Source organism: Anticarsia gemmatalis, chromosome 6 (genome assembly GCF_050436995.1).
Source record: "Anticarsia gemmatalis isolate Benzon Research Colony breed Stoneville strain chromosome 6, ilAntGemm2 primary, whole genome shotgun sequence".
In the NCBI taxonomy this organism is placed as follows: domain Eukaryota; kingdom Metazoa; phylum Arthropoda; class Insecta; order Lepidoptera; family Erebidae; genus Anticarsia; species Anticarsia gemmatalis.
This window is the reverse complement of record NC_134750.1, coordinates 7,594,684-7,604,078: the sequence shown is the minus strand read 5'-3', so window position 1 is coordinate 7,604,078 and position 9,395 is coordinate 7,594,684. Positions and strand designations below refer to the sequence as shown.

General features: G+C 36.0%; 1 protein-coding gene across 3 annotated transcripts; it reads left to right on the top strand.

Moving 5' to 3' along the window:
• Positions 1-225: 225 nt before the first annotated feature.
• LOC142973645 (uncharacterized) lies at positions 226-8,403 on the top strand. Of its 3 annotated transcripts, none has more exons than XM_076115578.1 (21): positions 226-412; positions 515-679; positions 1,020-1,156; positions 1,790-1,901; positions 2,129-2,257; positions 2,373-2,455; positions 3,141-3,295; positions 3,566-3,718; positions 3,827-3,942; positions 4,044-4,162; positions 4,427-4,612; positions 4,836-5,026; positions 5,285-5,391; positions 5,742-5,901; positions 6,102-6,879; positions 6,967-7,074; positions 7,150-7,251; positions 7,448-7,501; positions 7,618-7,748; positions 7,964-8,072; positions 8,154-8,403. In XM_076115578.1, the coding sequence occupies exons 1-21, from the start codon at positions 403-405 to the stop codon at positions 8,172-8,174; spliced, it is 3,126 nt and encodes a 1,041-aa protein (XP_075971693.1). In that variant the 5' UTR covers positions 226-402; the 3' UTR covers positions 8,175-8,403. The 3 variants fall into 3 exon arrangements, with proteins under 3 accessions (XP_075971693.1, XP_075971692.1, XP_075971694.1); XM_076115577.1 differs by having other exon boundaries at positions 497-679; XM_076115579.1 differs by lacking the exon at positions 7,448-7,501 and having other exon boundaries at positions 497-679.
• Positions 8,404-9,395: the final 992 nt, after the last annotated feature.

Below are 9,395 nucleotides of genomic sequence, written 5' to 3'. Positions count from 1 at the left end.
CGATAGAATTATTTTTATATTTTATTACTCGGACGCCCGGAAAATGTTATTATGACATATATTTGAGGATTAATATTATTTTATATCCATTAAAAAAGCAGTTCCCACGTAGGCAACTATACTGTGGACATTTGAAACTACCAAAGAATAAAAAATGCACCTACAAGAACGGAAATTAACTCAAATATCGATTTTATTTTTTGTACGCGTGTCTCAACTCTAGTTCGATTGAATAATTTCGCTTGCGCCGCCCGGCCTGACTCAAGATGTGAAAAAAGTAGCAAGCATACAATTTATTTTACTTGTGAAATAAAAATGCTAGTGATTTTATGAATACAACATTGTTTTTATTGTGATATAGTGTCATAGCAAAGATTCGATGTTTATATCACACGGTCAAAAATGAATAATCGTAAGTATTTTCGGTCTATTATTGTTTTGTCATGTTGACCCATAAAGATCACATTTTATTCTATCTACACTGGCTAATTATTAGAAAATGACCAATTTTCAGAGACCAGAGGCCCTGCCAAGCGTAAAGTGAAGCCAGTAGAACCTCAGTCATTATTAGATTTCGATCTTGGTGAAGGCGAAAGTTCAGACGACTCAGATTTTCGTATCGAAGACCACCCTGAAGAAAGTGATGATTATTCGATAAACACTGATGATGATGACAAAAGTGAGTACGCTTGCTCTGTATTACTGCAATACTAAATATAATGTTTGTTAAGGTATCATTCTATGGCAAATGCCATAAGCATGGGCCAAAAAAACTGACAGAAAATTAAATATTCTGTCTATTTTTTAATATCAAACAATATATTATATTTTCTTCAGATCGACTAGTATCTACAGCACGATTATTGTGTCTTTCTATGATGTTCCTAGAGCTAAAATGGATGTATTTTAAGTTATATTTCAGATATAATGATTATTACTACTACAACTAAGTAAACCAAGTTGCTATAATACAGTTAATGTATTGCTATGTATCAGTAATAAATTTTATAATGTTTCAGAAGAGGCAGCAAAGAGTGAATCTTCTGAAGAGTCTGGATCAGACATTGAAGATGAATTCAAAAGTGCCACAAACCAAGTGGGCGAGGAGACAATGGTCAATGATGTATTGGAAAAAGCTAAACAAAAGGAATTCAAGGTACAGTATTTCAAATTTTTTATTTGTTTATATTTATAAAAATCTTGCAGATTAGCCCAACTTTGTCTGAGTATAGTACATTATTATTTAATTTATTCCATTTAATGCAAATTTTAATTCAATTGTTTCTATACAAACCTTGTCCCAACAGTTACAATCATATTACAAAAAAAATATTTGATTTAGTTTAGTCCTATAAACATTTGAGAGTAGGTACAAACATTTTGGTGATTCATTTTTATTTATATATTTTGAAAAAAAGGTTTATCTATTGTGTGGGAGTGTGTTTTGTTATGTAACTCAGTTTATGATAAAATAGCTGACCCACGCAACTTCGCTTGCATCACACTAGACAGAATGGGTGAAATTTTCCCCTGTTTTTGTAACATTTTTTACTGGTACTCTGCTCCTATTGGTCGTAGCCTGATGATATATAGCCTATAGCCTTCCCCGATAAATGGGCTATATAACACTGAAAGAATTTTTCGAATCGGACCAGTAGCTCCTGAGATTAGCGCGTTCAAACAAACAAACTCTTCAGCTTTATAATATTAGTATAGATTAGTATAGATTTAAATCATAATCCGCTTCTCTTTAGAAAAAAAGAAGATTGATGAGGTTTTTATTTTTCAGTTCCATGGAGAATTGGCTAATATGCTGATATGCGCTGGCTGTCTAGGCTCTAGGAGTGATGACTTTAATGAGATTGTAGAATGTGATGGTTGTGGTGTTACAGTTCATGAAGGTAATCTTATAAAGAATCAAACAATATGCTTTACATTCATAACACTACTATTGTATTTCCTCTTTAACGGTATACCTATTTTACCCAAATATAAAGCTAACTATTGTTCCTTATTTTATTTACAAATAAGGTAATTAATATTAATGTTTTGTCCAAGTGAAATGAATGCAATCATATTATGATTGTAACATATATAAAATGTTATAAGTTCTGTGCTTATTTTCCAGGCTGCTATGGAGTTTCGGACACTACTAGTGAATCAAGTACAGTTAGTTCTGCTTCAACGGAACCATGGTTCTGTGAAGCTTGCAAAGCTGGTGTTACTGATCCTAGCTGCGAGCTTTGCCCTAATAAAGGTAAATTGTACTTTTATTTTATAGAAGAGTCTGCAATCATTTTTTTTTTGGAATATGACTATTTGCTTAATTGTTATTTTTTCTTTAGTACTAAAAGATTTTGTTTGTTTTTTAGGTGGTATTTTCAAAGAGACTGAAGTTGGTGCTTGGGTGCATTTAGTATGTGCACTCTATGTTCCCGGAGTCGCGTTTTCAGAGGTAAGGATCACTTAGATTCTTTTGGCTTTTGATTATTGATAATATTGTTATTGTAAAAGAATTAAAAAACAATGTTTTGATTTCAATCCAGTGTGGTTTGAAATCAAAACATTGTTCAATCAGTTAATCAGATATCACAATTGTTTCCTAGTAACTATATAATCACATAATTAGTCAATTATCTATCAGACTGACAAGGTATAGAGTTATCTGATATTACTTTGTATCAGCCAGTGTCTGGTGCAATTGATAAGAGGATTCATCTCTTAGCAACAACCAATATTATATATTACTAGCGGAGCCGACAGACGTTGTCCTGTCTACACGACAAAAAAACATTGTCCAGCGGACAAAATTGTGAATCTAAACCATTCTCAGATCCCCTTGAACACACACAAAAAATTTCATCAAAATCGGTCCGGTCGTTTAAGAGAAGTTCAGTGACATACACACTTACAGAAGAATTATATATATAAAGATTTACCAGAGTGAAAAGATTTCTGAAACTAAAAAGTTTCGTATCCATCTATCCTCACAATTAAACTTTCGCATTCATAATATAACAAGGATACTAGGATGGATATATTTCGGTTCGAAACCACTAACTGGCCAGCCATCCATGAGAAGTCTGCGTTAAAGGTAAAAACGAATTGATTATGAATAAATTGATCTGTAATGTTTTTAGGTAGAGAAGTTGTCGGGCGTGACGTTATTTGAGATGGCCTACTCCCGTTGGGGTGCTCGCTCTTGTGCTCTATGTGATGACGCTACCTTGGCCCGCACAGGCGTATGTGTGGGATGCGATGCTGGACTTTGTAAAACATTCTTCCATGTCACTTGGTAAGTAACTGTCATTTATTATTAGATCTTTAGACTTATTTACACATAATTAAAATAGTCAATATTGACACAACTGTGGTACATAATGAGGAAATATAATAATGAGTGACTCACTTAAGTAAAGCTAACAACAGTATGAGAGTTTGGAGTGTTTTCTCAACTTAGAACCAAATCTCCGATGCGGACTTACATTCATATATTAGAAACTTTTAAACGTTTATTATATTCCATATACAATTTTAGCTTTATATGATATTTGTTTTGTTACAGCGGTCAGCGTGCAGGTCTTTTAGCGGAGGCCCATTCGGAAGAAGCAGAACAAGCGGATCCGTTCTACGCTCATTGTAAGCTACACTCTGATAAAGCTCTAGTCAAGAAACGAAAACGAAACTGGCTTGCTTTACAATTGAGAACTGACAAAAGGTAATAAAAAATACACAAATATTAATAATGTATAAGAATAATATAATGTTTTCTGTCGAAGATTTTCCATTCTTTTCGTATAAATTAATTTGTTTGTGAAATTTTCAGGAAGCAAGAATTACAAAATAATATAGGCACAGACGAAAAATTAAGAATACAACGTAAACTCGTTAAGTATAGGAAGAAGTATTTAGTACAGAAAGAAAATAGAAATCCTCCATGGGGTAAGTAATATAACTTATATTATTCGTTAGAAGGCAGCTTTATTTAAATTTTTCCTTGTAAAAGTTATCAAACAGAAAATATAATTTGTTTTCTCTTATAGTGCCTACGCAGAAAATGGCTCGCATGTTGTACAGCAGCGCATCGGCTATGAGAAAGTTTCAAAAGAAGGCAGAATGCATGGGTATCGACACTCACGCTTTGGAGTTTCAAGATGCACAGGTAAAGAAAAAGTAGAATTTTAAATTTCTTGTTGATCATCTCTCAACATAACTTTACAACTTTCGCGTTGCATATTTAATGTATAATAGGATACGGGAATTAACGCAAACACGCACTTTCTCACTCCTTGGAAAGCTTATCTGTGAACTTTAAAAAGGGTATAATAACTAAATAAATCATAACGTCTGCAATATTATCGATGTTGCTATTTTGTAAAAAGTTATTACAAACAAGCTAATGTTTTTTTTATATTCTTTTTCATAGATGGCAGCACTAAAAGACGTGTCCCGTCGCTGGCACGTGCCGCCTGCGTTCTCAGTAGAGTTCGTCGGTTACTACCTAGAGAGAAATACACGAGTGTCATCGTTAAGACAGTCTCTCGAACGACTCACCAAGGAGAACGAGAAACTGCTAGCAGATGATGATAAGTTGAGGTTGGATTATGATGAGGTAAGTGAAACCCATATATTTGTATTAAATGTAGAAACTAACTTAATTAATGCCATTGCGATATGAAAGAAGACGTAAGAATGTATAAGAAGTTAATTAGTGAAGTAATTGTATATATTTTCACAGTTCACAGTTGCACACTACAGTGTTGTTATTATAATGAATGGCAGAATAACTGTTTATTAAAACCGCTAAAGCTATTGCCTCCTGAACTACTTAACAGGCTTCAAAAGAGAATACAGATGGATTGGCGGCTATGACGTCAGCGCGTCAATCCCTTCAGAAGATATACGACGCGATCATCGCACTTTGTCCCAAGCGAACACCGCCCGCGATCCTTGAAGATAAACCTTTGGTACCGCCAGAGTTACCTCGCTCCACGCCTAAAGTTACGCCGCAACAATTGCAGAAACGGTATGTTAATGTGTATTCTACATACAGTACATATTTCATCGCATTTCACTTCGACTTTTTGAAAATCTTGTATTATTATTGGTTTGATAACACAAGTTATCCATATTTTTCTACAGATGTTTCTCTATTGTATTTAATTTTCACCGTTATCATGTAAATCGCAAAAAAATATTTTTCGCCCATTCCCATTAAAATAACAGTTCATGTAAGCTTGAGAGCTTTATATAAATGTATACTGTATGGAGATTCGGCCAGCAGGTCAATGTCTGTACCCACCGCGGCTGCACTTAAGATGGGCGTTGGTTTTCCTCTTAGCGACAACCCGGACGCTCGCCAAGGAAAAGTTTTATCCACGTCCTTAGAAGGTAAGTATCGACAACTTCATTTTTTTCCTGCGTATTGCGATCGTATATCCACCCAATTAATGACATTTACCATAAATGGTCCATTTGCATGTGATCGTCCGATTTCAGCTTCAACTAACTTTGGAGCCTGTGGCATAATGGTTAATATGGCGGGCACTAAGCCGCGACTACTGCATTGGGAGTCAGGAGGTAGCTCCGTTCACATAAGGAATGAATATTTGCGTAATCCACAAATATGTTTTTTTCTATTTTAGGGTATTCTCTTTGTCTGTTACTTGTGTGTATGTGATGCTTTTGCGATAGTAGTTGATTAAGAGCGGCTAATGTAGTGTTGTGTGTGGTCGTCGCAGCGACGTCGGGCGCGCTGGCGGGGCGCGAGTGCGCGGCGTGCGGGCGCAGCAGCGAGCGCCACCTGATGGCGGCGTGCGACACGTGCCGCCAGCACTACCACCTGCACTGCCTCAAGCCGCCGCTGCAGCGCCCGCCCAAGAAGAGCAAGCTCTACGGCTGGTGAGACACGCTTGCTCCTTGTTACAACCTCCGTTACCTATTAACGCGATAGCTTCGTATCACGCATTGATAAACATTGAAATATTATTTGAATATTTTTTGATAGACTTAATTATATTGCTCTGTACGTAGTACTATTTTGTTTAAAAGTTTTTTTATGTATAACTTGATTATTTTTGTAACGTCCTTTCTGTCTATAGGCAATGCTCCGAATGCGATAAAACCTCAGATTCCGAGCCCGAAGTATTAGAGAAGAAAGTGCCTCGGCGATCTCGCATAAGATATAGTAAAGACGGTGCCATCATCACTGAACCTCAGAGCCCAGCGTCGCCGCCTAAGACCGGCTCTGAACAATCGATCAAAATAGAAAAGCCGATCAAGCTGGCCACTTCTGAAAGTATATCGCCGATAAAAGTGACGATCAAACCGTTCGAGTTCACCGAGAGCAATGAGAGCACTGAACTCAAGTTGAGGAAGGAAAAGAAAATTAAGAAATCTAAACAGAAAGAGCACGCGTCGAGTTCCGCCGGTGAAGAGATGACTCCGTGTAAAAAGATACATAAACGCAGTTTTACGTCACCTACTCTAACTAATACCCCGTTGATGTCGATAACGCCGATAGTCGCCGACAGCCCCAACGATTCTCATAATGAAAATTCGAACGCTTCTACTAACGTCGCATCTTCTAAACGAGAGGAAAGTTTTGTATCGCAGAATCTTTCGTTCTCGTCACTACTGGGCGAAGGCAAGGAGAGAGATAGTAAAACAATCGAAAGTTCTATAGAAAGTACATTAGCGAACTTATCATCTGACATAGCGACGTACAAAGCAAATAGGAAACGAAGGAAAGAGAAGCACAGGTCGAGATATTCGCCGGATTTATTGAGATCACCTTCGAAGTCTCACAAACATAAAAGAAAGAAGAAGACACAAGATATGGAAAATCCTGAACCGCCTCATCCCAGAATCACGATCAAGGTATTTGCTACTACAAGACATCAATGTATTTCCTTATTTAGTTGTAAATTTTGTATTGAAATATTAATTTGCTTTTATGTTTTATAGATCAAGCCAATACCCAAACCTGATGGTTCGTTGGACACTCAGATGTTCTATGTACCCACCGATAGTAACGACGGCCCACCTCCAGCTGTTATGAGGAAATTGTCGAAGGTAAATAACCTATTCTGATTAACAAATTTAGTTCCACCAAATTTCTATTGTCTTATGCGTCGTTTGTTGTTATAGCAAGCTGAACAAGAGGCAGCAAAGCAAGAAGCCGCGAAACAGCCACCAGCGCCGCAAGCAGACGTTGTTCCTCCCGTGACTGATCCAGTTGATACAACACCTGTAAGTAGTTTTCTAATTATATAATTTGGTTACGAAATATTTTTTAAGAAAACATTTTGTATTATTTGCTACCGGTTGCATATGAATACGGTTATTTGGGTATGTCCAATGAGCCCATTGATATTTTTGCGTATTAAAAAAATATGAGGTCAATAAAATTGATGTTAATATACGATGTGTAACTTTGTCATACAAGCAACCACCAATTGAGGAGAAAAAACCACCTGAACCCGTTATGACTAAACCAAAGGTAATTTTAGTTTGTAGTTTTAGTTGATATTGAGAAATATTATTTACAAGAATAGAATTTTGAAATGAACATCATCTATTTTCTCGAGTACTAAATACATTCTAATGTGTGTATAGAGAAATCGTAGCGAGCGATCTCGTCGCGGTGCGACGGAGAGTAGCGGTGGCGGGGAGGCGGCCGCGGCGCCCGCACCTCTCACGCACTGTGACGTGTGCCAGCAGTCCGGCGACTACACCAACTTAGTGCGGTGAGCTGACTGCATTATTTACTGTAGTTCGAATGATATATTACATAAATGATTATAAATTATTCAAAACAGTCTAGACCTGTCGTGGCTTACGATACCCCGCACTAGGTATACGTTGACGTATACGCAATTTGTTAGAGAATAAAATTGCTTTAATAAAAGTTTAATTAATTTAATAAAAATGTCTATATTAATCGGTTTTATTTTGTTGTTAGGTGTGACGAATGTTCGAAGCGGTATCACTTCACCTGCTTGGAGCCGCCGTTGAATAAGAATCCCAAAAAACGAGGATATTCGTGGCATTGCGCAGATTGCGATCCTACTGTAAGTTATCTACCGAATACGTAAAAATATATTTATTTTAATTTATGTTTCTTGATACTAATATTATTTTTGTCTTTGCAGGATATCGAAGAAAACAACTGAATCTATGTGAAAATCATCGGCAATTATAAATCTCAAAATGGTATTATTACGTTTCTGTCTGTTACATGTGAACATAGTCTTAATTTGATTTGATTTATATTTTTTGTATTTATAATATTTTTGCAGTATGTGTTGTATTAGAAATACATTCGCTTTTTAAAATGGAGATCTACTACATTAGTAGTTAAGGCTAATTTTATGGAAATATATTAGATGTACGGCAAACAAATATGTTGTTATCATTTATATAGTTTATTTATTTATTACCACATTATATTTCACCCACTTGTAATTTCGGTGTTCTAGTATAGATAAACATTTAGAGGGCGAGAAAGAGTGGCAACATTTGTACTCCTACTAAGACCTCGCTTGGCTATAAATAACTAGAGCCTTCTAAACAATATAAGAAAGTACCAAAATAGCTGCTTAATTATGTCGACGGCTACTAATATGCAATGAAATAGTCTTCAAAGGATTTATAAATTAGTTTCGGTCATCGGAAAAAGAATAGGTATACCTTTAAACTCTGATTAACCGGTGTTTCACCCTTTCCAAAACCAAAGAGATATGTACCTAATTAAATATTATTTATGAAACCAAACGTTATGCTTGCGTTTTGTATGTAATTTTGTAACCCGAACAAAACTTTGTTACAATAATAAGATAAAAGTATGATTGGGTTCCGAATCCAAAATATTATTGTTACCGCAAATAGATCAGACCCTTTTTATTACTTACGTAACAAATAACAATTTTCACGCTATTGTCGGTGTTGTGCAAAAGTTCAGGCGTTATGAATATCATACATAATAGGGAGTGGAGGCTCTGAAACTTTGCGCCAAAAACTTCTTTGTTGGAGTCACAAGTGAGGGCAAGACGAACAATCACCTGGGAACGCTTTGTTCTAGGAGTCGCCACTCGTTGCGTCATCTACGTCTGAGAAACTGCACGGACTCTACAATGAATGCTAATATTCGATGCATAGAACCATCACTAAGTTACCTGCTCAATCATGCCTAACTGGTTGATTTAGATGATGTTGATATACGTACTTAGTATACATTTAATTGAATTACTTTATTGATACCCAAAACCGAGTTTATTCAAAGAAAAGAACGGTTACATTTTAAATCGTTATTATAAGATAATATCTACCTCTAGCCAAATATTTGATAATCGTCTTACGAAGACTCACGATTTCTCCTAATAGCTAACTTAAAT

Excerpts from the sequence above, each read along its gene's own strand:
- LOC142973645 (XM_076115577.1), top strand. Across the intron at positions 680-1,019 it reads CACTGATGATGATGACAAAA|AAGAGGCAGCAAAGAGTGAA; the intron begins GTGAGTACGCTT and ends ATAATGTTTCAG. Across the intron at positions 8,073-8,153 it reads GCGCAGATTGCGATCCTACT|GATATCGAAGAAAACAACTG; the intron begins GTAAGTTATCTA and ends TTGTCTTTGCAG.